This window comes from Periplaneta americana, chromosome 7 (genome assembly GCF_040183065.1).
Source record: "Periplaneta americana isolate PAMFEO1 chromosome 7, P.americana_PAMFEO1_priV1, whole genome shotgun sequence".
Classification (NCBI taxonomy): domain Eukaryota; kingdom Metazoa; phylum Arthropoda; class Insecta; order Blattodea; family Blattidae; genus Periplaneta; species Periplaneta americana.
The window spans coordinates 82,806,908-82,828,318 of record NC_091123.1 but is presented as its reverse complement, the minus strand read 5'-3'; the positions used below and the strand labels follow the sequence as shown (position 1 = coordinate 82,828,318).

Genomic DNA, 21,411 nt, shown 5'->3' with positions numbered 1-21,411 from the left:
GGTTCGCTAAAGATGAGCGGACGTGGAAAGTGATGAGCATCCTGAAAGGTCGTCCACTTTCAGAAACAAAGAAATGATCGAAGAAGTACGAATGTCAATACGAAATAATCTATGAATAAAAGTTATAAAACATTCTAATAAAGTATGGATCTCTGGATATCACCTGGTTTAGTTGTGACAGTCTTAACCAGAGCACGGCACATGTGTCTACAAAATATTATGTTTTAATACTTCGGGCCACTATCTCAGATCTTTACCATTTCTAACCAAGCACACTGCAGCAAGTGCCATAAAAAATCGAGTCTGACTCCACATAATCTGTCCTTACATTTTTAAACTTCAAATACCCGGTACTATTGAAATGAAAAAAATGGAACCATGAAAAAAGTGCGACAGAATGGCTGATGTCTCATACAAAAAGTGACATTAAAAATTATTCCAGTTATAGTGAGATGTAGCGTATATTCAGGTGTAAGGAGTGTACTACGAAGTGGATAAGGAAACTGACATCTTAAATCATTTAGTCATGTTCTCGCTATTTCGGATTAAATATCAGTTTTAGAAAAATTAGATATTTTAAACTTAAGAATTAAATTATATAACTATAACTAATAAAATACGTAAATAATTTTAATTGAGTTACAGTACTTTGAACAGAGGTTTTCCTCAACTGTAAGGCCAATATCAGGTAATCCATGGCGGATCCTAGGGCTCATCTCGCTATCATCAATTCCAATGACGCTAAATAACCTAGTAGTTAATACAGCCAACCAAAGACACCAAAATCATAAGGATAGATGGGAAGTATGAAGTTTTAAAAATTACTACACTGCTCCGTCGATTTAGTAAAAAGTCAATGTTCACTCACTTGTATATAACACGCGGAGCAAGTCCCCTGCAATTGGCAAGCGGATAGAACAAGAAAGTCAAGGAATATTATGGCCAATAAAAATCGATCATGAGGAAATGGGTATTTAAGAGTTGTTAATTCATTATAAAAAGCAAATTCGATTCAACGTTAATACAAATTAATTTTATTTCCTAGAATATATATATATATATATATATATATATATATATATATATATAGTTCTCAAGAAAATACAACAATAAATGAATTAATTAATTAATTAATCTATGTATATAATAAATAAATAAAGGAAGGAAGGGGGAAAGTTATGAAGGAAGGAAAGAAGGAATGAATGAATGAAGGAGTGAATGAATTAATCAATCAATGAACGAATTAATGAATGAAGGAGTAAGTAAAGAAATAAATCAATAAATAAAGGAGTAAACAAATAAAGAAATTAATAAAAATCAATAAATGTTACCTTACTTTCTCCAGCAATCCTTAACATTTGTGCCATTTTCAAGATGTTGAAGTCCACACCTGTGGAGTAACGGTCAGCGCGTCTGGCCGCGAAACCAGGTGGCCCGGGTTCGAATCCCGGTTGGGGCAAGTTACCTGGTAGAGGTTTTTTCCGGGGTTTTTCCTCAACCCAATACGAGCAAATGCGGGTAACTTTCGGTGCTGGACTCCGGACTCATTTCACCGGCATTATCACCTTCATTTCATTCAGACGCTAAATAACCTAGATGTTGATACAGCGTCGTAAAATAACCCAATCAAATAAATATAAAAGATGTTGAATAATACAGAGTGAATATAAAGTCTTCCCCTGATTATAAATATTTATTACTGAAAAACTACACTAGATAAAGGAATGCGGTTTTCAACAAATGATATTTCAACTTACCAAGTTTTTATGGATACATCTCAACATGTGCTCCGTTCGTTGCCTGAAGAACGTCAGATCGAAACCCGATTTCATGTCATGTTTTCGCCAAAATCTCAATTTTCCGACCCCCAAATCCGAACATATCTGTTGACTTTTACGGAGGTGTGAAAGACTGTCTCATAGAAATACAAACATGCTTAAGTCGCTCAGTTCCTTCCAGAATATCCGCAGCAAATGCAGCGCTTCGGGGACGGTCGTCTGGCAACAAAGCTTGCATGATTTGCACTTTTTACATGTCGAACTGTGCAAAATCTTTCACACCTTCGGAAAATTCAACAGATACAATGTCCGGTTTTGGAGGTCGGAAAAACGAGATATTAGCGAGAGACATGGCATGAAATCGGGTATCCATTAGATGTTCTCCGGGAAACAAACGGAGCGCATATAGAAGTGTATACATGAAAACTTGTTAAGTTGAGATATCATTTGCTGAAAACCGCGCCCCTATATACTGTATAGCGTAGTTTTTCAATAATAAATGTTTATAATCGGGGAAAGACTTTATGTTCATCCTGTATTTACAGTACTTTGTCAGAAATAGCCTACTCAGACTTTTAAGTGTTTGTGACACACGATGCCTTACCAGGATGCGGAGGTTTGGATTCCCGTCACAACAGACCACGTTGTACTGTTTTCTGCTTTGTTTAGACTCAAACGCATTCTACTAAATCAACGGAACAAGCCACTGTACGTTTTGACAGTGTAGTTTAAATTTTTTTGTACATACACTGTCAAAAGTATTACACACGCAGCTTCTCAAAGATAATTCATTGGGGAACACGATTTTTACCTCCGGGAAACTAATTTGTCAATATAGAAACCGAATATGTTTAAATTAGCTACCGCGTCTCAGTTTTTATTTATACAGTATTTCATTCCCGAATATGGTAAAATTAATAAGTATCATGCACAGTAAATACTATAGCTTTGTACAGGGACATCATTTTATTTTTACTAACATTTTTAATATTAACCTGGCTATAGGCCTATCTTTGGATTAGCGGTTGAGAACCGGAAACACCGTTTGCTACCCTTCCATGTCATAATATGGATATTTAAACAAAATTTTGAAAATGGTGGCCGTTCATTTCGATACAGGCTTCATTTCTTTCGTGCATATTATCGCACTGGCTTCATTTCTTTTGTGCATATTATCGCACTATAGACTATTGTATCTAATTCCAATTACCAGTTTCTTCCTTGGTACTAGTAACTCATGTTGAAATAATTCTGTACCTACTCTATAAAAGAGTATCTTACGTACTGTAAATTCAATCTTCACTTCTGCCCGATCCGAAAAAAAAAATTACTCAGACATGCTATCTACTGACCGTTCAAGTAGTTATGTAGCAGAATCGTAGAAAGGGGGAAATCACGTGACAGTTAATTACTTAACGAGGCCCTTTTATTTAAGTTATTTTAAACAGTTGTATAATATTACGTAGACGTCCAATTTCTAACAGAAATTAATGTTTCCAGAAAAGAGCTAAGACAGCCCAGCTACTAGCCTTTACAGAGGGGCGAGCAGAAGCAGGCGGGGGAAATCGGGATGTGACGTAGGTAAACGGACGACAGTACCTGTGCGAAAATATGACTCAATATTGAAAGCCCTTTCGTCACTGGAAAATGCGAACATATTTCTGGAACGTTCTATACTCACTAACTCAGTACTGTTTGCTATATGCGGCCTTGGTTCTGTGTGGAGGACAGTTGGAACTTCATTAGTAGAAGGGGTGGGAGTGAAGTACATTAAAAAATTCAGGTACAATAAAAATTGAAGTAAAAATAAAATGATGTCTCTGTATTTTGTATAATGAATACTAATAAATCTTTATACACAGTTCAAAACATAATTCTTACACTTCATAATGTTTATACTTGATGGGTTCCCTAACCCCTAAATCTATTGCGTGTGTTATGTATGAGGCAGGCAAAACTTTATTATCGGATGTCCCGGATGAGGCACCACAGGGAAAGAATTAAATTGTTTAGTATTGAAAAGAAGTCTTATCTTAAAACGTAATTACATGCAAATAAATATGTTATTGCTTATTTTAAAAGTGTTCTGAGCGAAACTTTCGTTTGGAGATTTGGTTTGATGAATTAATCTAGTGCTGTTGTTCTTTGAAGCAAGATAGTAGTGTCTTATTGTTAGTCGGTACAGTGATTTTATTTTAGTGCTCAAAGCCACCGGCGTAGCTCAGTCGGCTGAGGCGCTCGCCTATCGATCCGAAATTGCGCTCGGGCGTGGGTTCGATTCACATTTGGGCTGATTACCCAGTTGGGTTCTTTTCGAGATTTTTCCCGACTGTAAAGGCGAATGTCAGGTAATCTATGTCGAATACACGGTCTCATCTTGCCAAATATCATTTCGCTACGACTAATACCATCGACGCTAAATAACCGAGTAATTGATACAGCATCGTTGAATAACCAATTAAAAAAGATCTGTGCTCAACATGGATAAAAGTAACAGACGTAATCATCCACACAATTTTTGTTGTTTGTGGAGCATTCACACTAAAATCCCAAAGGAAAAATTTATACCAAATTACTAAAACAACTTACTTTCACTGCTTTGGTTATAAAATTGGTGATCAAGATAAAAAGTGAGCGCCGAAAATTATAATATTAAGTATTAGGAACCTAGACAGGAATATTAATCCCTGGATAATGTAATGTGAAGCATAACCTAGATGTGAATCCTACAAATGTTCTCCTGTCCTGCACATAAAATTGGGATTTATGAAACTTTGTTACAGCCGTAAAACATACTACTGTATATCTTTTCTTTACTGAGAGTCTGTTCACAAAATGAAACTATGTATATGAAGAAACAAGACTGCTCTGCAATGAAAACAAGAAACGTTAAACCTAGTTAGCCTATTTCAAGTTGGAGAGATTATAAGATCACGATTTCACGGCCGTCTAAACTCAGAACCATTAATAAATAAATATCCATTGAATTACAGCCTGTTTTATTCATGATCATGGTTTCAAGGCCGTCTAAACCGGTGTTTCTCAACCGCCGGGCCGCGGCCCGTTATCGAACTCTGACATCCATTATACCGGGGCGCGAGATATTCTCCTGGAATTTGTCATTTTACTTTTCTAAGCATTTTTCACGAATAAATATTCTATAGTGGAATTATTCTTACGAGAATAATTTTCGTGATTGTGTCGAAAAGCGCAGATCCTAAACACTAAAATCTAATTAAATAGCATCTGCAAAGCAAATGTCAGTGTCACTTATTTTTTAATGATCACGTCTTTTTTTAGGCTTATAAATGTTTCAATATTCGGAAAAGGGAGTACCGCTGTTTATGACCGGTCATAAAAATTGTCTGCAAGCCGATTATAACAATGGGCGGCGAATCTTCTGTTCTCAGAACTGAACGAATTAACATCTGTGTTGCAGATGTAAGTGACCAATTAGCTGAGAAGTATAATGAAAATTTCTTCACTTAAGTTTAAAATTAATGCAGTCTGTATCCGGTTCTCGATATTGAATAGTCGCAAGTTCGCATTCGCATGTATAAGTGCCTGTTTCAAAACCCGAGTGTCGTGACTTTTTTTTAAGTAATAGGCATACGTATTTAAATATTAATATGAATAAAACACAAAGGACTTTGCTTAATTTTGGTATTAAGAAATTTCGTTCTGAAGGTGTTCGTGACGCAACAATTAGTGATACATCCATCTCAAGTTCACAGAGTGACCTCCGGGATAAGCAAAATGAGGGGAAAAGTACGAGCACACAGAAGAAAAAGTCTGCGTTCACTCGTAAGTACGTGGACATTTAACTTTGGTTTCATACAGTGCCCTGACACTGACCAATTGCCACGACCTCAATGTGTCGTTTGTGCTGCTGTTCTGGAAAATAAAGCTACGAAGCCATCGCGACTTTTCGACGTCTGAACACAACACATTCCGATTTAGTCACCACACCCATTGAATTCTTCATGTGTAAAAGAGATGCACTTAAAATATAAAATAAAATTATTTCCCAAGTTTTAACCGATGATACTTTACTTTTGACGGCATCCTATTTAAAATCATTAAAGATAGTAACTTATGGAGATCCTGAAGAAAATTGATGTGGATTTGAAAGAGAAGAGGGCTGTTCAGTAATGTTTATACGAAACAACGAATCAAAGTGAAGATAAGAAAAAAAATGTCAGAGGGAAGTGAAATAGGGAGAAGAGTATGCCAAGGATGCCCTTTATCACCTACAGTGTTCAACATCATGTTGGAGGATTTAATGAAGAACTGTTTTCAGAACATGCGAGGGGTGATAGTAAGAGAAAGAAGAATAAAATGCATAAGATTTGCTGATATGGCTTTTTTAGTAGAAGAGGAGATGATATTAAAGGATATGTTACTGGAGTTAAATGACAACTATGAGCAGTATGGGATGACGATAAATGCACACAAGACGAATACCATGGTTATCGGAAGAAAAACAAAGAAGGTAAATGTACGAATTAGAAATGAGGCAATAGAACAAGTAAATAGCTTCAAATACTAGTACTATAAGCAGTACCATGAACTCTGTTGCCAGGAAGTCAAAAGTAGGATACCAATGGCAAAGGAAGATATTAAGAGAAAAAGGAGCATCTTCTGCGGACTTCTGGAAAAAGAACTAAGAAAGAGACTAGTGAAGTGCTTTGTATAGAGCAGGACTGGGCACCGGGAGCGAATCCAAACTCTAAACGGGGACGCTTAAGGCTGGTTCACAATAAACCGGAAACAAAAACGAGAACGAGAACGGAAATATAGTTAAAATAAATGTATTTAAATGTGATCATTCACAATTAATCATTTAAATACATTTATTTTATCATTATTTCCGTTCTCGTTCTCGTTGTCGTTTCAGTTAAAGGTTTATTTATTTATTTTTTTTTAAGTTCTTAAAGGTTGTCGTAAAGAAAAGTGGAAAAATAAAAGTAAGTCCACAAGAGTCAATATTCAGCTAACGCGGCACGTCAACATTGAGTAAACAAATTTCCTCTAAAACCCTCAAAATTCCCCCCTGGTTGGGAACCATTGGTTTGGTTTATATGAGTGTGCCGCGGGATTTTAAATTACATTTTTAGTGTACCACATATTGAAAAAGGGTTCAAAAACGCTGCTCTAGAGCTTACCTCTAACTTTTACGCAACTTTTTCTTCTAAAATTATATTCTCTATCAATTCTAAAATTCCCCTATTACTAGTGCTCTATTCAAACATTCACTTATTTTCTAAACATATTACATTCTACAAATTAAGCTACTCTTGAACTCCTCTAAAATAGACTTATATAGAGTGAAGAATCCTCCCTAATAATAAACAAAGAATGTATTAATCGCCAGTGGTAGAGGAACGTGGATGAATTTCCTTTTATAACCACTAAAGTGCACTTAAACTTGCACTTAAATACGTAGATTCTAAATATTAAAAGTGTTCTTAGGGTATAGGAATAGTATATTATGCAATGAGCCTATAATGGTAGTAACTAAGAAGCGAATATATTTATGAAACGAGCGTAAGCGAGTTTCAGAATTTTCATACGAGCATCTTAGAAACAAGATGCATACGACTGTTTTTGTTCAACCATAATTAAATGTCTAAGTTTTGAGTTTTTACAAATATCTTACCTTGTTACTTTACTGGTAATGAATCGGTGACCATGAGTGTCTTTTCAGCATGTTCCCGACTAGTGCAACAGATGGCAGACACGGAGCACTTTTACGTCTACGCAGTATTTATTGACTTTTACAGGGGTTTGGTTTGGAGACTTTAACCTCAAAGCAACACACATTAAAACGCAGGAAATGAACTCAATTTATTAGAATATTATTATAATATTACTGTATTATCGCGCCTGCCATTTTGGATTGCCACTTTCAAGGCTTGCGGGTTATTGCGCGTACGATATTAATATCGCATATGCTTAGTTGTAAATCGATAGTTGAAATATCATAATGAATAGCAAATCTTTAATCTATGTTAAAAAGATACAGTTACATCACATGTAATTAGCGTATTATAGAATGGTCGAATAAGAAGTATAGAGGAAAGTGCCCTAAACCGGACTCCTTCCCCCTAAAGCGGACCCCCGGTCTCCTGGCTCTGTATTCTCCTGAACTCTAGCAGAACTAATTAAGTGTAAATAGTAGTTTAGGCTTCTACCACTCTGTAGCGGAGCACACACGTCACCTGCTTCACGTGTTGTTTATCAGTCCGCAATTACGTGTTTTGACAGTGGAAAAAGTTTTTACATTGTACTATATTTTTCGTTATTTCTCCTAAATATTGGCAGGTAAGCAATTCGATCTATATATATCCTTAAATGCTAAGGTTTAAGGTTACTCCTTGTCATTAAACCGTTTAATTTAGATGTTTGGTTAAAAATCTATTGAGGCCTAGTCGCATAAACCGGACCCCCTTCAGTTGCCTAAACCGGACCCCTTATTTTTTCATGTTTAAAGTCTACCTGTATTTGTACACACTCTTATTCTCTTGGAATTCTGTTCCAAATTTCAAGAGGATAATGGGGAAGGAAGGAACAATCTTTACAGCGTACCCTTCAGAGTGGATCCGAATGAACTTCTTCACTCAGTGGTTTCGACACTTTATCGAGTTTGCCAATCCTACAAAGGAAAAACCTGTGCTGTTGCTCTTGGGTGGCCACTTTATTCACACACAGAATATTGAGCTGATCAACTTGGCAAAAACAAATCATGTTACAATTGTGTCGCTGCCACCTCACTCTTCACACAAACTACAACCTTTGGACAAAACTTTCATGGGTCCCCTCAAAGTTCACTACAGCAAGGAAATCAGGCATTGGTTGAGGCACAATGAACGTGCTGTCATTGCTTTTGATGCAATGGACCTGTTTGGCAAAGCCTATATTAGATGCCAAACAGCTCAAATAGCAATCAATGGAGTTAAAGCAACCCTTGAACAGGAAGCTGTTTTCAGATGCCGAATACATTGAAGAGGCAAACAAAAAACAATATTTCTCTTTCTATGAATCTGTGTTAAAGAAACGAATAGCAGAAAATCAGAGCTTTCCAGAGAACGAAGAAGAATGTGATGTGAACGAACCACAAGTTATTGTAGAGTTTGACCCAAATCAACCATCAACATTTTCGGCAGGTCAGGGTGTTCCTCTGTCATCAGCTACACATGAGGAACCTCAGGGTTCCACATCTTCTAAGACAAGCCCGTTTGACATCACTCCCATTCCAAAATTTAAAAAAGAGGTTCTCGAATAGGAGGCGAAAGATCTGCAGTTCTACGATCATCACATCTACGTCTTTGAAGCCCAATTGGTGGAAGCTAAGAAATCTAAAGAAGCAATGGAAGCTGAACAACAAGCACGGAATCGTGCTCAAGGACGCAAAAGCAATCGCGGCCAGGGACGTGGTTCAGAAGTACAGCCTTCAAGAAAAGGGAAAGGGCTCGTGAAAAAGCGTCTAAATTTTGTGAAAAATGTGAGAATCAAGCACTGAAGATGAAAACAACGTGACCTCTGGAATATCTGAATTGGATCCTTTCTCGAAAGATGATGCTTGATATGTGTGTTTTGTGACAGAAAATTTTCGGAGGATTCTAAAGGAGAACTTTGGGTCATGTGCGTTATGTGCTGGGATTGAAAAGGACATGAACATCTGTGATTTTTGTCGCTAAACTACAGTATTCTGTTGTACGTTTTGTGGATTTTTTTAATACATCCTATATCTCTTTTTAAGAATTAGAACCTGTAATTGTAATATTATACTTATACTTTGAAACTAGATTATGTTTTCTCTTATTTAATACCTCTTTCCAAATTTTTTTAGTGTTATTTTGATTAATTTTACAAGGGGTCCGATTTCGGCAACTATTTTTCAAATCGCCAAAGTGTAAGGTTATTGAAAATATTTTTTTTTTCATATCAATTTTTTTATTATATTTTCTTAAAGTAAAATGTAAATAGTGCATAACATTATAAAGTAAATATTACATGCTTTTAAAACATAATTTTTTACTGTTTTATATTTTTTTAAAATCAAAAACAAAATGGGGGTCCGGTTTTGGGCACTTTCCTCTATTATATAGCATTTCCAAGAGGTTCAGGTACTGCAGAAAACGTTAAAAAAATTACTGTATCTAGAAGTTTCAATAAAGAAATGATTTATGGAAAGTTAAATGTAATTTACAGAGTCAAAATTAATCCCTTATCTCTGAATGGTGGTACAGCATATTATTATTAGTCTACTATTATTGCTACTATAGAAGTGACAGTATTATCTTAATTTGAGATAAAAGTTTTTTGTTACGGTTCATTTAGGTCAAACATTAAAATGTATTCCAATCTAGCACAAGAAATCCTGCTAGAGTAACCATCGCTCCTAGGTCACACACTGCTGATAAATTTTATACTGTAGTTAGATTTGATAATATATCTGTTTTACATAATAGAGTTCATTACCCTCTATCCTTGCATAGGCTATGTATTTGGATGAATCTTCTCGTATGAAGACTTTTTAGATCATGGTGACTAAGTGCCGTATTTAAGAGCGTCACTCCAACTTCACTTCGTCTTGACTTCCTCAAGTCAGAAGCTAGGTAATATAAAGTAAAGGGCCGGACCGTATTCAGAGACAATACTTACATTCCTCTTGACCAAACCAAATGAAAGTAAAAAGCAAGTGAACTCGGTGTTTCACATCATCTATAATGTCTAGGGCCCGGATGTTTATGACCTAATGATTTAAATATATATATATATATATATATATATATATATATATATATATATATAAAATAAAATAAAATGTCCGTAAAATCCTCTTAAAATTACCTAAAATAGTAAAATAATGACCTACTAAAAATTATCGATTTTGGCCTTTGGTATAATTATTATATACTTCAAAATTAACTGTATTGTAAAACGAACTTTCGTAGTGGAATTATTGTATTACTTACTGAAATAATAATTATAACTAGGTCACTTCTATTAAAATAATATGAAAAAAAAATAACTAAACATACCACAGCATTGCAATATACCATCACAGTTATTCCCAAGTTATTAAAAGAGAAATATCGGCGGTTGTAAGCCAATACTAAACTTATTTTGTACTTAAAGGAACTTCTTTCTACTTCCACTGATGTAATGGAAGCACATTTGAAAAACACTATGTCATTGGCTGTTAAATCCTCTTCAAAAATGTCAATTCTGAAGTCTTCTCCTAACAAAATACTGGCTATTTGGCACACTGTCTTATAACCTTTATTTTTTATCAATACAGATTTTATTTTCTGTCTCATTGTATTCCCAATCTCACCTTTTACGTTTTTTGTATACAATCTTCAGCGTTCCTTACTAACTCCACAGTCTAGTAATCTAGTATATACAGTCACGAAGCTTGAGTTGTGAGGATGCTAGGAACAATAGACTGTTTCGGTACTATCTCGCATTGTCTGTCATGAGGAGATATTAGCGATCCTAGTGGCTAGCAACTATCTACAGATGCATATTTACTACGTATTGAGCTTCGTGACTGTATATACTAGACTGTGCTAACTCTATCAACTTGTCAAAACTTATGATTTCTGGTAAGAATTGCCAAATTTGATTTAAAGCAAGCCAATTTACCTTCCACTTGAGTATCAGAAAATAGGTCCTGTCCACTCCCTATTCACTATTTCTCTCACTGACTGAAAATAGTCACAATGATATATTTATGCAGCCAGTGTACCTCAATGTGTTAAAACGGATGCTGGGAGCAAAGCTATGTTTGGGGCCTTGTCTTCGAAATGTTTACTTTGGGACGGAGCTTTCAGAAAGATTTTCTTTACTGTGGGAATTAGTTTATCTAGTTCTGAAAATTTTGATCTTACCTCCTTCGCGATTTGATGAAAGGCGTGGACCAGACAAGTAACATGCACCATTCTACTGTAAAATTATTTGATAGATTTCGCTCTTTAGGAAGAGGACACGTTCACATGTACTCCATTAGGCTACAGTAAACACAACGATTTACCGAATAATTTGCACATCTGAGTGTGGTTAATCGCTTCCAAACCTCTGACATTAGAAGAAAAATTTGTCCGGATTGTTTATAAAGTCCATAACACTACATTAGTACGCTGTGGAGGAACGGTCAGCGCGTCTGGCCGTGAAACGAGCAGGCCTGGTTTCGAATCCTGGTTGGGACAAGTTACCTGGTTGGGCTTTTTCCGGGGTTTTTTCTCAACCAATAGAAGCAGAATTGCTGGGCTAACTTTTGGTGTTCGATCTCGGACTCGTTTTGCCATACTTAATTCACATATCATCATCATCCGTACCATAGACCGGGTTCAGTTCATGGTGCAGCGTGCTGTACTTGTACAGCAGCGCTGTCGTTCGACTACCCCAAGGCTGGGCATCAGGAGTGAATCCAAACTCTAAACGGGGACGCTTGATATTCATCCGTCATGGCATCAACATTTCGCGGTGTTCGGCGGGGAAGAAAGGGGTTGAAGAGAAGTCATATGTCTCCCCGTGAGAGAGTAGAATCCGCTTTTGGTGCCCAGTCCTGGGCTATCCAATCATTCTCAGAATAGGAGTGTAAGCACAATAAGCCTCAGGTTGCAGTGTAAGCCTTCGAGCCCCTCCTCCGTATAAGAGAAAAAAAAAACAGCTGCATAACGGTCCTGTGAATGAGTAGTCTCGTCAATTGATACAATTTTTCCCTCGTTTACATATTCACGTATTCTGTTTAATGTGCCTTCATAACATTTTATGAAGTAGTTTTTACCCAATGCCGATTCGTCTGGAATAGTATGACCAATGTGGTGGCCAAGGAAATAATATAATTTAAAATTGTTAATTTTTCCTAGTGGAATATTCACACTAATAAACTAGATCCGTAAGGAAAATGCTGACTTAGAAAATACAAATGAGTAAACTACAACTATAAAAAAATGCAAAAATTAAAATTCAACTGCAGACAACGTAAAAATGACCTATAAAAATCTGCGAAGTGAAGAAAATAACCTAAAACTACATCTAGGTGTTAAAAAATGACTTTAGTCTCGAAAACATGGAAAAATGCATTTTGATGACCTATAAAAATCCCCATAGATCTAATATATTTCTTGGAGAATGGACTTAATTACCACTATGCATCGTCTCCGACTACTCAGAAAAAATATTATTTTTCATCAAAATCCGGGCCCTTATAATGACGTAGTACTTCCAGCTTATAGCTACTCAAAACAAAAAGTGGGGCTAAATTTCGTTTCAAACCTATTATTTTTAAAACATCCATTGAAAGGGAAAGAACCGCAGATGAAGATGTAGGCCTACATCAATGAACTTACTTGAATATGAAGACGTAGTAGAAAATAAATCCGACGTCGAAATTTAGTGCACAAAAATATAAGTAATATTAATAACATTAATTACACGAGAATTGAATTAGAATTTTAAACTTATGTTGAGTAAATTACATTAATACAAGATCAAAAGTTATTTTTACTGTAAGAAAAAAATCATAGTCCATTGTAGATAATATTTTACAAACTTTACTATGTTATGTTAATATTTACAGGTTAACCATTTAAAAATCATATCTTACTTCTTCATTGATTTTCAGATGGAAATAATAATAATAATAATAATAATAATAATAATAATAATAATAATAAGAAGAAGAAGAAGAAGAAGAAGAATTTAACATGCTTTTTATAGCTAGCCTACATGACTTCGAAATAAACTGATAGAACTGGAGATAAGATTGAGGTTATGATTACATAGATATAACCTGGAAATAAATAGGCCTAAGCAAATAATATGGCACAAAACTCATAATTCATGAATTCTTGGAAATTGCCATCTTCTAAATCCATTTCAACCCTTAAACGCAACTTTATCGTAGTAAACAAATAAATGTTTCGTTAGTTGTTGTTCAGGTAAAGTGTAGTGCTAAGTGAGGTATAAAGTTGGTCTTCACGTATCTTAAATCTTACTAGCTTTTGGCTAAGTTACGACTAAAGTGTAAGTTAAGTTGTGACTCTGAATACAAATTAAACATTCAACATAAGGCAGTGTTGGAGGAAAGTGATATGGATAACATTCGTAAAAATAGGACTCAAAATTTCGACAAAGCGCAGCCACTAAGAAAGAGGAAAAGGTCATCGCAATCTGAGGAACGATTACAATTGCTTAAACAAATAGCTCAACGGAAAGCAACTTTTACTGAAGAACAGACCAGAAAATACTGCAAAAAGGCTTCTTCGTTATGAACAAACAACTGAGGATGTAAATTTTCACGTTGGTGGTAGTGCTGAAATACAGCATATTTCAACCCAAAGTGGATACAGCGACCCATCATCAAGAGCGACTATATAGCAGCTGTCACGGTGACGTTTTAGGAGATTTGACGTCCCCTGCATCAACTGAAAGCCTCACGCTTACACTAAATGAGCAAAAAGAATTAGTATACATAAAATAATACTAGTAAATGAAGCGATAAATATGATTTGAAGTAACAAAATATAATTACAAAATAAAAGTTTAATAAACATTATACTAACAACTAAACACCGTGTAGCTGTTAATTACTCGTTTTTAAAATACACAGAATTTTTGCTCAGTGGGATTTTGTTTCTCTTGTATAACTTTGAAGATATCATCTTTTATGTAATTCAGCACATAATCAACACTGGTGTTAAACGAAAATATTCCGTGAATTTTTTATTACAGTGCAGTTGAGAATGCATTAAATTTTATATTCACCTTCTATAGCATGCTTTTGGAAAATGTGACTTGCCTCCAAACGTTCCGCATCTTCTTCTGATGACTGAGAATTTTCTAAAAATATTAACAACGCCAAGTCAAGATTATCCATATTTAATTTCTGTGATACATTATACTCGTTCTACCCGATATATCGTTACGGCTCTGCTCTAGCTTTACAAATCTGTTTACCGTCAAGGCGGTCGTACTTTCATTTCTATTGTGTGACGTCATTCACAGTCATATTACGGCCGCAGCATTACGGTACCGTTACCCGAGGAAGTCCTAGGAAATCAGTTGTTCAGGTCGAGTGTTGTGTGTTTTCGTACTGTTGCCAAACTACGCAGACTTTCAGCCTAATTTTCTAATTAACCATTGTGACATATACTTAATAGTTCCTTTTTTTATTTCAATGTATTCTATTGCCCCCATTAATCAGCACAATTACAAAACTTCTATTCCGTATACTGCATTTTATCAGTCAAAAATATAATTGGAAATATTACTATTTCATGTCCTATGTACAATGTTCTACAGATACAGGTTCTGCCAATCTGGATTAATATCCATAATGATATGAATATGTTATGATGTGATGTGATGTGATGTGATGTGATATGATATGATATGATATGATATGATATGATATGATATGATATGATATGATATGATATGATATGATATGATATGATATGATATGATATGATATGATATGATATATTTCATATATATTTCGTCATAGCATTTCTTAGATATAATGGTGGACTTCACATTTTCACGTATACGGTGCCACCATTAACAATCATTACAAATAACGCTTCTTTGCAGTATACGTTAATAAAACTACCCTAATTCCATCAGTTATCTCCCCTCTTGCTGCTCAGTCCATCGTCTATTTGAGCCATTCAGAGCAGAAGTGGTGTAAGTCAATTTTGACGTACACCACTTCTGCTCTGAACGGCTCATATAAACTAGGCTAATGATTCGGTCGTTATTATACAAATTTAAATGACATGAATATATATTTTGCCTGTAAATGTATATACGAAGAACAGGGAGATTGAGAGAAAAAAAAACAAAGGGAAAGTAGGAATTGTATTTTGTATATTATTTATTTGAGCCGTTCAGAGCAGAAGTGGTGACTTACAACACTTCTGCTCTGAACGTCTCATTTAATACTTATCCTATCTTGTTTTTGCTATTAATTATTTATTCACTAATTCACATAAAGCCTACCTTACTGTTTATACCTGCTCACTTCTACAGCCGATTCGTTATTCAGTTCACTATTCGCTATAACAACTTACGTGCACCATCAGCAATTCCTACTATTCACACCTTGTTAACTCTGATGCCTTGATATTAATATTTCCATTTACTTTATTCTTGATCTTTTACTAGTTCACTAAATTGGTCACTTATTAACTCGAGAATTACTATTCACTACTGTTTTATAGCGTAGTAAAACAGATTGATATCATCACTGATCTCTATCTCTTCCACTGACCACTCCTTCCCCCTCTTCGTAGCTAACACTTTCTTCACTCGCTTGTCTTCCTATACTATCAAATCTCGTCTCCCCCACCATATTTTTCACTAATTTTCCTTATAACCAACGGCTCACTTAACGATTGATTTAATTCCTCGAATTTTTTTACCATCATGCTTCTAAAATATTTAAAATCCTCAACAATATCACCAGCAAACACTGCATTAGAGTCTTTTAAATTCCTTCTTTCACTCCCACCCTTGGTAATCACTTCCTCCTCCAATTCCACATCCCGACTCATGGATTAATTTTTTCCCATCACTAGTCTTCTTCCCTTTTCCCTTATATGTTCATATTATTAAACTATTGTCACATATTATGTAAATGTAGAACATATATTAAAAGAATTGTAACAATGTAACACAAACTATGAGTCACAGAAATTACATTTGTGAACTTAATTCTTTTAATAAAAATATTACATTTGAAAATATTTAGTATAATGTGTAATACAATGTTGTTTCTCACTTTTGTGTGCTAAATTTCTTGTTAAACTTATTGTTCCAATAATAAAATTATTGCATTTTGTTCACAGGTAAACGCGAATGGTTTGCTGTCTTTCCTGACAGAAATTCCAAGTTTCTTCAACATCCAGTTCCCTCTTGACTATCCAGTAATAGCTCCCCTTTACACTAACGTGGACACAAGAGGCAGTGGAACAGTGTTCTACAGGTACAGTACTTTACTCTTCATATTCACTATTATTGAATTTATTTAGTCATCATTACATACCTCATTTACTGATTTCAGTTTTGTAGCTTTAAATAAAAGCCAATTATTCCTTCCCTACGGGCACTGATTTGTAAAACCCAAAAAGGAGGAGATTAAACGGATAAATAAAAAGAGAGGAAGAAATAAGAGCTAAATAAACTTTACAGTATGTGTCTTGAACATACCCAGTGCCGATTAAACGCATGGGCGAACTCGACAGTCATCGGAGGCCTCAGGTTGAGAGGGCCTTAAAACGATGGCAATAATAATAATAATAATAATAATAATAATAATAATAGCTTAAGGGAAGAAAAACTCAGAATAGAGACTTCCTTTCCGATAATAAATACTCTGGAATCTTGCATAGAACTTCCGAAGTGAAGCTTATGCAGATATTTCTGAGAGGTTTGGCTTTTTGTAAAATCTACATGCGTTGAATAGTTCAGAAATTTCGAAGTAGTGTGAAAACCTTGCAAGTTTTTATACTAACGGAGATTTTATTTCTACAGAGTTGATATCTTAAGGTCACCACTTCGCTGCATATCTGAAACTGAATATTAAATATTTGCAAGAATATACGCAGTGGTGGAGATAATCGGGATTATAAAGATCTTAATAAGCATAACCTATACAGTTACATGGTACAGGTTCTGGCTCATATGCAGGCCTATGTGTATTATAAGTAAAGCCCAGTGTTTGGTCACATTAAACACAAGTTAGGTATGCATGCAATGACTACATGCTCAAGATTATGGAAAGGAGTGCTAGATACTTCCTTTCTCTCGTGGATCTTATATGGAGGTACAGTCGGTTGGGAAATAAATAAAATTATATACAACTGTAAATACAAGATATATGGGGATATAAACGTTTTTAGTTGCATGCTCACATAGTGGTGAATGTCTGTTCTTTGAATGTATTATTTATTCATTTAATGTATTATTTTATACCACTTTTACTTGTATAAGTTTCTAATAAAGTAGCATTTATATGATATCAATTTCGATAAAATATATGGGCCTATAATCCCACATTAAACTTTCTTGCCCGCTATGCTCTCTTGATTAGGTTACATGGCCCACACACCTGTTTGAGTTTCACAACTCTGCCCTATCCTTTTCCTACACCCTTCTTCCTCAGTCAGCCGTAATTCTGGAAATGTTTGCTGGTCAGTTTATTTTCTTTGTTGCATTGAAGTCTCTGTGACTTTGATTCTGATTACAATATATATTAAACGAAAAGCTCTTGTTCTGATGCCATTCAGTGTAAATTCATATTTAAATCATCTGGAAAATGTGATTATTTATTGTAAGAATTTACATGCCAGGAAAACATTATAAAATAGGCTTCAGTTACTTTTTTTTTTTTCGAAAGAATTAAGTACATACCGGTATTGTAAATTTCTTTGACGTATTACATAATGGGGTAAGTAATATTGTCCATGTACGTAGTTGTAATTCAATAAGAAAATGATAATAAATACTGTATACATACATACCCTATAAGTCAAATTTAGACTACCCGCCTAATACGCAGTTGCTGGTTTGATCCACTAGCACTAGATGTTTGGCTCCCTTAAGGCGCATCTCGTTCAGTTTTAATTTAACTTCAATTAAGATGCATGCAGATTTTGTGCGCCGTGTTGAATATCATCTTCACTACGTATATACAGTATTCATTAATTAATTCATGCATTTAGTGTTCTGCCCAAGGGCAGATCTTTCACTGCAAGCCCAGCTTTCGCCAATCTTTCCTTTTTTCTGCCTTCCTCTTCGTTTCCTCATATGATCCATATATTTTAATGTTGTTTGTAATCTGATATCTTCTTCTACCCCGAACTCTTCTCCCGTTCACCATTCCTTTCAGTGCATCCTTCAGTAGGCAGTTTCTTCTCAGCCAGTGACCCAACTAATTCCTTTTCCTCTTCCTGGTCAGTTTCAGCATCATTCTTTCTTCACCCACTCTTTCCAACACAGCTTCATTTCTTATTCTGTCTTCCACTTCACACGTTCCATTCTCCTCCATATTTACATTTCAAATGCTTCTATTCGCTTCTCTTCACTTCGTCGTAATATCCATGTTTCTGCCCTATACAATGCCACACTCCATGCAAAGCACTTCACTAGTCTCTTCCTTAGTTCTTTTTTCAGAAGTACGTAGAAAATGGTCCTTTTTCTATTAAAAGCTTCCATGGTCATTGCTATTCTCCTTTTGACTTCCTGGCAGCAGCTCATGTTACTGCTTATAGTATACACCCAAAGTATTTGAAGCTGTCCACTTCCTCTACTGCCTCATTTAGAATTCGCAAGTTTATCTTCTCTATTTTTCTTCCTATGACCATGCTCTTCGTTTTATTTAATAAAATATTAAATACCAATTCAAAACTTGATTCGCAAAATTGTGGTTGAACACTCCATAGAAACTCGTATTTGCGATAATTTTCAATAGAGCTAATCGTACTTGCCACCATTTTCAGCTTAAAAGGTCTACCATTACCAAACAAAAGAATTCTCAGTTTATTCACGCCTCATGGCCACCTAAAACAATCAGCTGCTCGCTACATGCTACTGTTGAACGAAATAACGCACAAGATACCCATCGGCGACGGGTAGCTTTCAATTCTTGCATGCGCTATCAGTTTTAGTCCAAAAAGGCATACTCAATTGAATGCGGAGATACGAGTGTTTCGGAATTTTTTAACATGATGCATCGAGAACGCTGGACATCATTTTCAACAGCTGCTTTGATGAAAGCTAAGATTTACATCAGTTTCCAACTTCATTAATTAAGTAACTCTTAACTAATACGAAATAGGCCTATGTATTATATGTCTTTCTCGTGTTAAATTTTACCGTACCTGGTTAACATGTTTTAGCCTGTTATGGGCCATCTTCAGAATGGTTGGTGCTGGTCTTGGCGCCTTTTGTTTGTGTTAACTGTGGAGGTGTGTCTGTGTAGTGTAATGTGGAGTCAAAGAGTGTGTGTATTCTGAAATTGAGTTGTGTGTTGAGAATTTCATTTGGATGTTTTTTGTGTCTATATATTTCGTATCGTTCTAATGTGTTTAGTTTCTGGCTTTTTAGTTGAATATGTAGAATTTTCGTGTATGTGCTTAAGTCTCTGTAGGTGTGGTTAGCTGTTATGATGTGTTCTGCATATGTGGAAGTATTTTGTAGTTTTGTTATGGCTGTGATGTGTTCTTTGTAACGTGTTTGAAATGATCTGCCTGTCTGTCTATGTAGAAGTTGTTGCAGGTGTTGCATTTGAGCTTGTATACGCCTGTGTGGTTGTATTTGTTTGTTTGTGTTGTTTGTGTGTTGAGATGCTTTTGTAGAGTATTATTTGTTCTGTATGGGATGTTGTAATTTAATTTCTTGAATGAGGTTGCAATCTTGTGTGTGTTTTTGTTTTCGTATGTTAGTGTGATGTAGTATGCTTAACTAATCATTTAGGCCTACTGTAATGAAACTGAACGCCCGCCCGTGCGTTGCTACAGCTTACCTGTGAGTCGAGCAATGGATTGCGGGCAGTCTGTTCCCTGACGTCCTCTCCATAGTGCGGTAACTTTTCGCTGCCTCTCTCTATACTATCGTCATATTTTAACATATTTAATTACTTTCTTAGCACTGTATTTCTATGTACTGGTTATAATGGCTGGAATTAATGTTTCGTGAAGGGAAATAAGTGATATTCATTAGTAAAAGAGATATTATTTACAGAGATATTAGCCCTCAATGACACTGTACAGGATATATTATACAGTATTATACAGAACATAAATAATGGCTTAAGTGCACAATACTGGAGCGGGCGTAATTGCTTGGCCTCCGGCCATAAATGATAAATGCAATGAATAGCCTATCTCTTTGCAGGTAGAAGTATTAACACGCAAATATGTCATTTTAGTATATATATAATACAATTAGCGTCTTCATTCGTATTTTTTAATTTTTATGTAGACCTAATGTTTTGAAGTAATAAAAACACTATTAACATTAACCTATACGGATATTTTTCACAAAATTGTGACGGTTCACTGCTCACTGTTGATTTCACTCAAGGCTGGTGAAAATGCAGAGGGACAAATGGAATCAACCTATAATAGCAAGGATTTGCGAAGTGAGTTTGTTTCGGCTTATGTTGACATATTTCTTATTCTATTAAATTACTTACATTATATACGTATGTACCTGTGTACATAAGATACTGCTCACAATAATTACGTCACCGAGCGAGACTCGCATTTGGGAGGTCCCGGGTTCAAACCCCGTGGCTGGCCAATCTGACTGGAGTTGTTCATGATTTTCCTCAGTTAAAAGGCAAATGTCGTTTGGAAATTTACATACCACGATTCATCATCACCATTCTCATATACATTAAAAAAAATGATCTAAATCAGTTACTTGAACACAAACTCTAATAGAAACAGAAACTCAACAATAGCCAACGGCGTAGGCCTACTAATATTCCCAACATTCCTACACACGCGATAAGACCAGAAGTTATATGTTGAAGCGCGTATAAATAAATGCATTGAAAATAAAAATAATTACATTGTGCCTTGCTCAGTACGATTTGAGCAGCCAATTTTAT

General features: G+C 35.3%; 1 protein-coding gene across 1 annotated transcript in view; it reads left to right on the top strand.

The window, feature by feature from the left end:
• Positions 1 to 21,411, top strand: part of Ndg (Nidogen) — a 193,337-nt gene that overhangs the window by 82,073 nt on the left and 89,853 nt on the right. Inside the window, exon 3 of the mRNA XM_069830946.1 lies at positions 16,643 to 16,779. Coding sequence (XP_069687047.1) covers positions 16,643 to 16,779 — 137 coding nt within the window. The remainder of the gene's footprint in view (positions 1 to 16,642; positions 16,780 to 21,411) is intronic.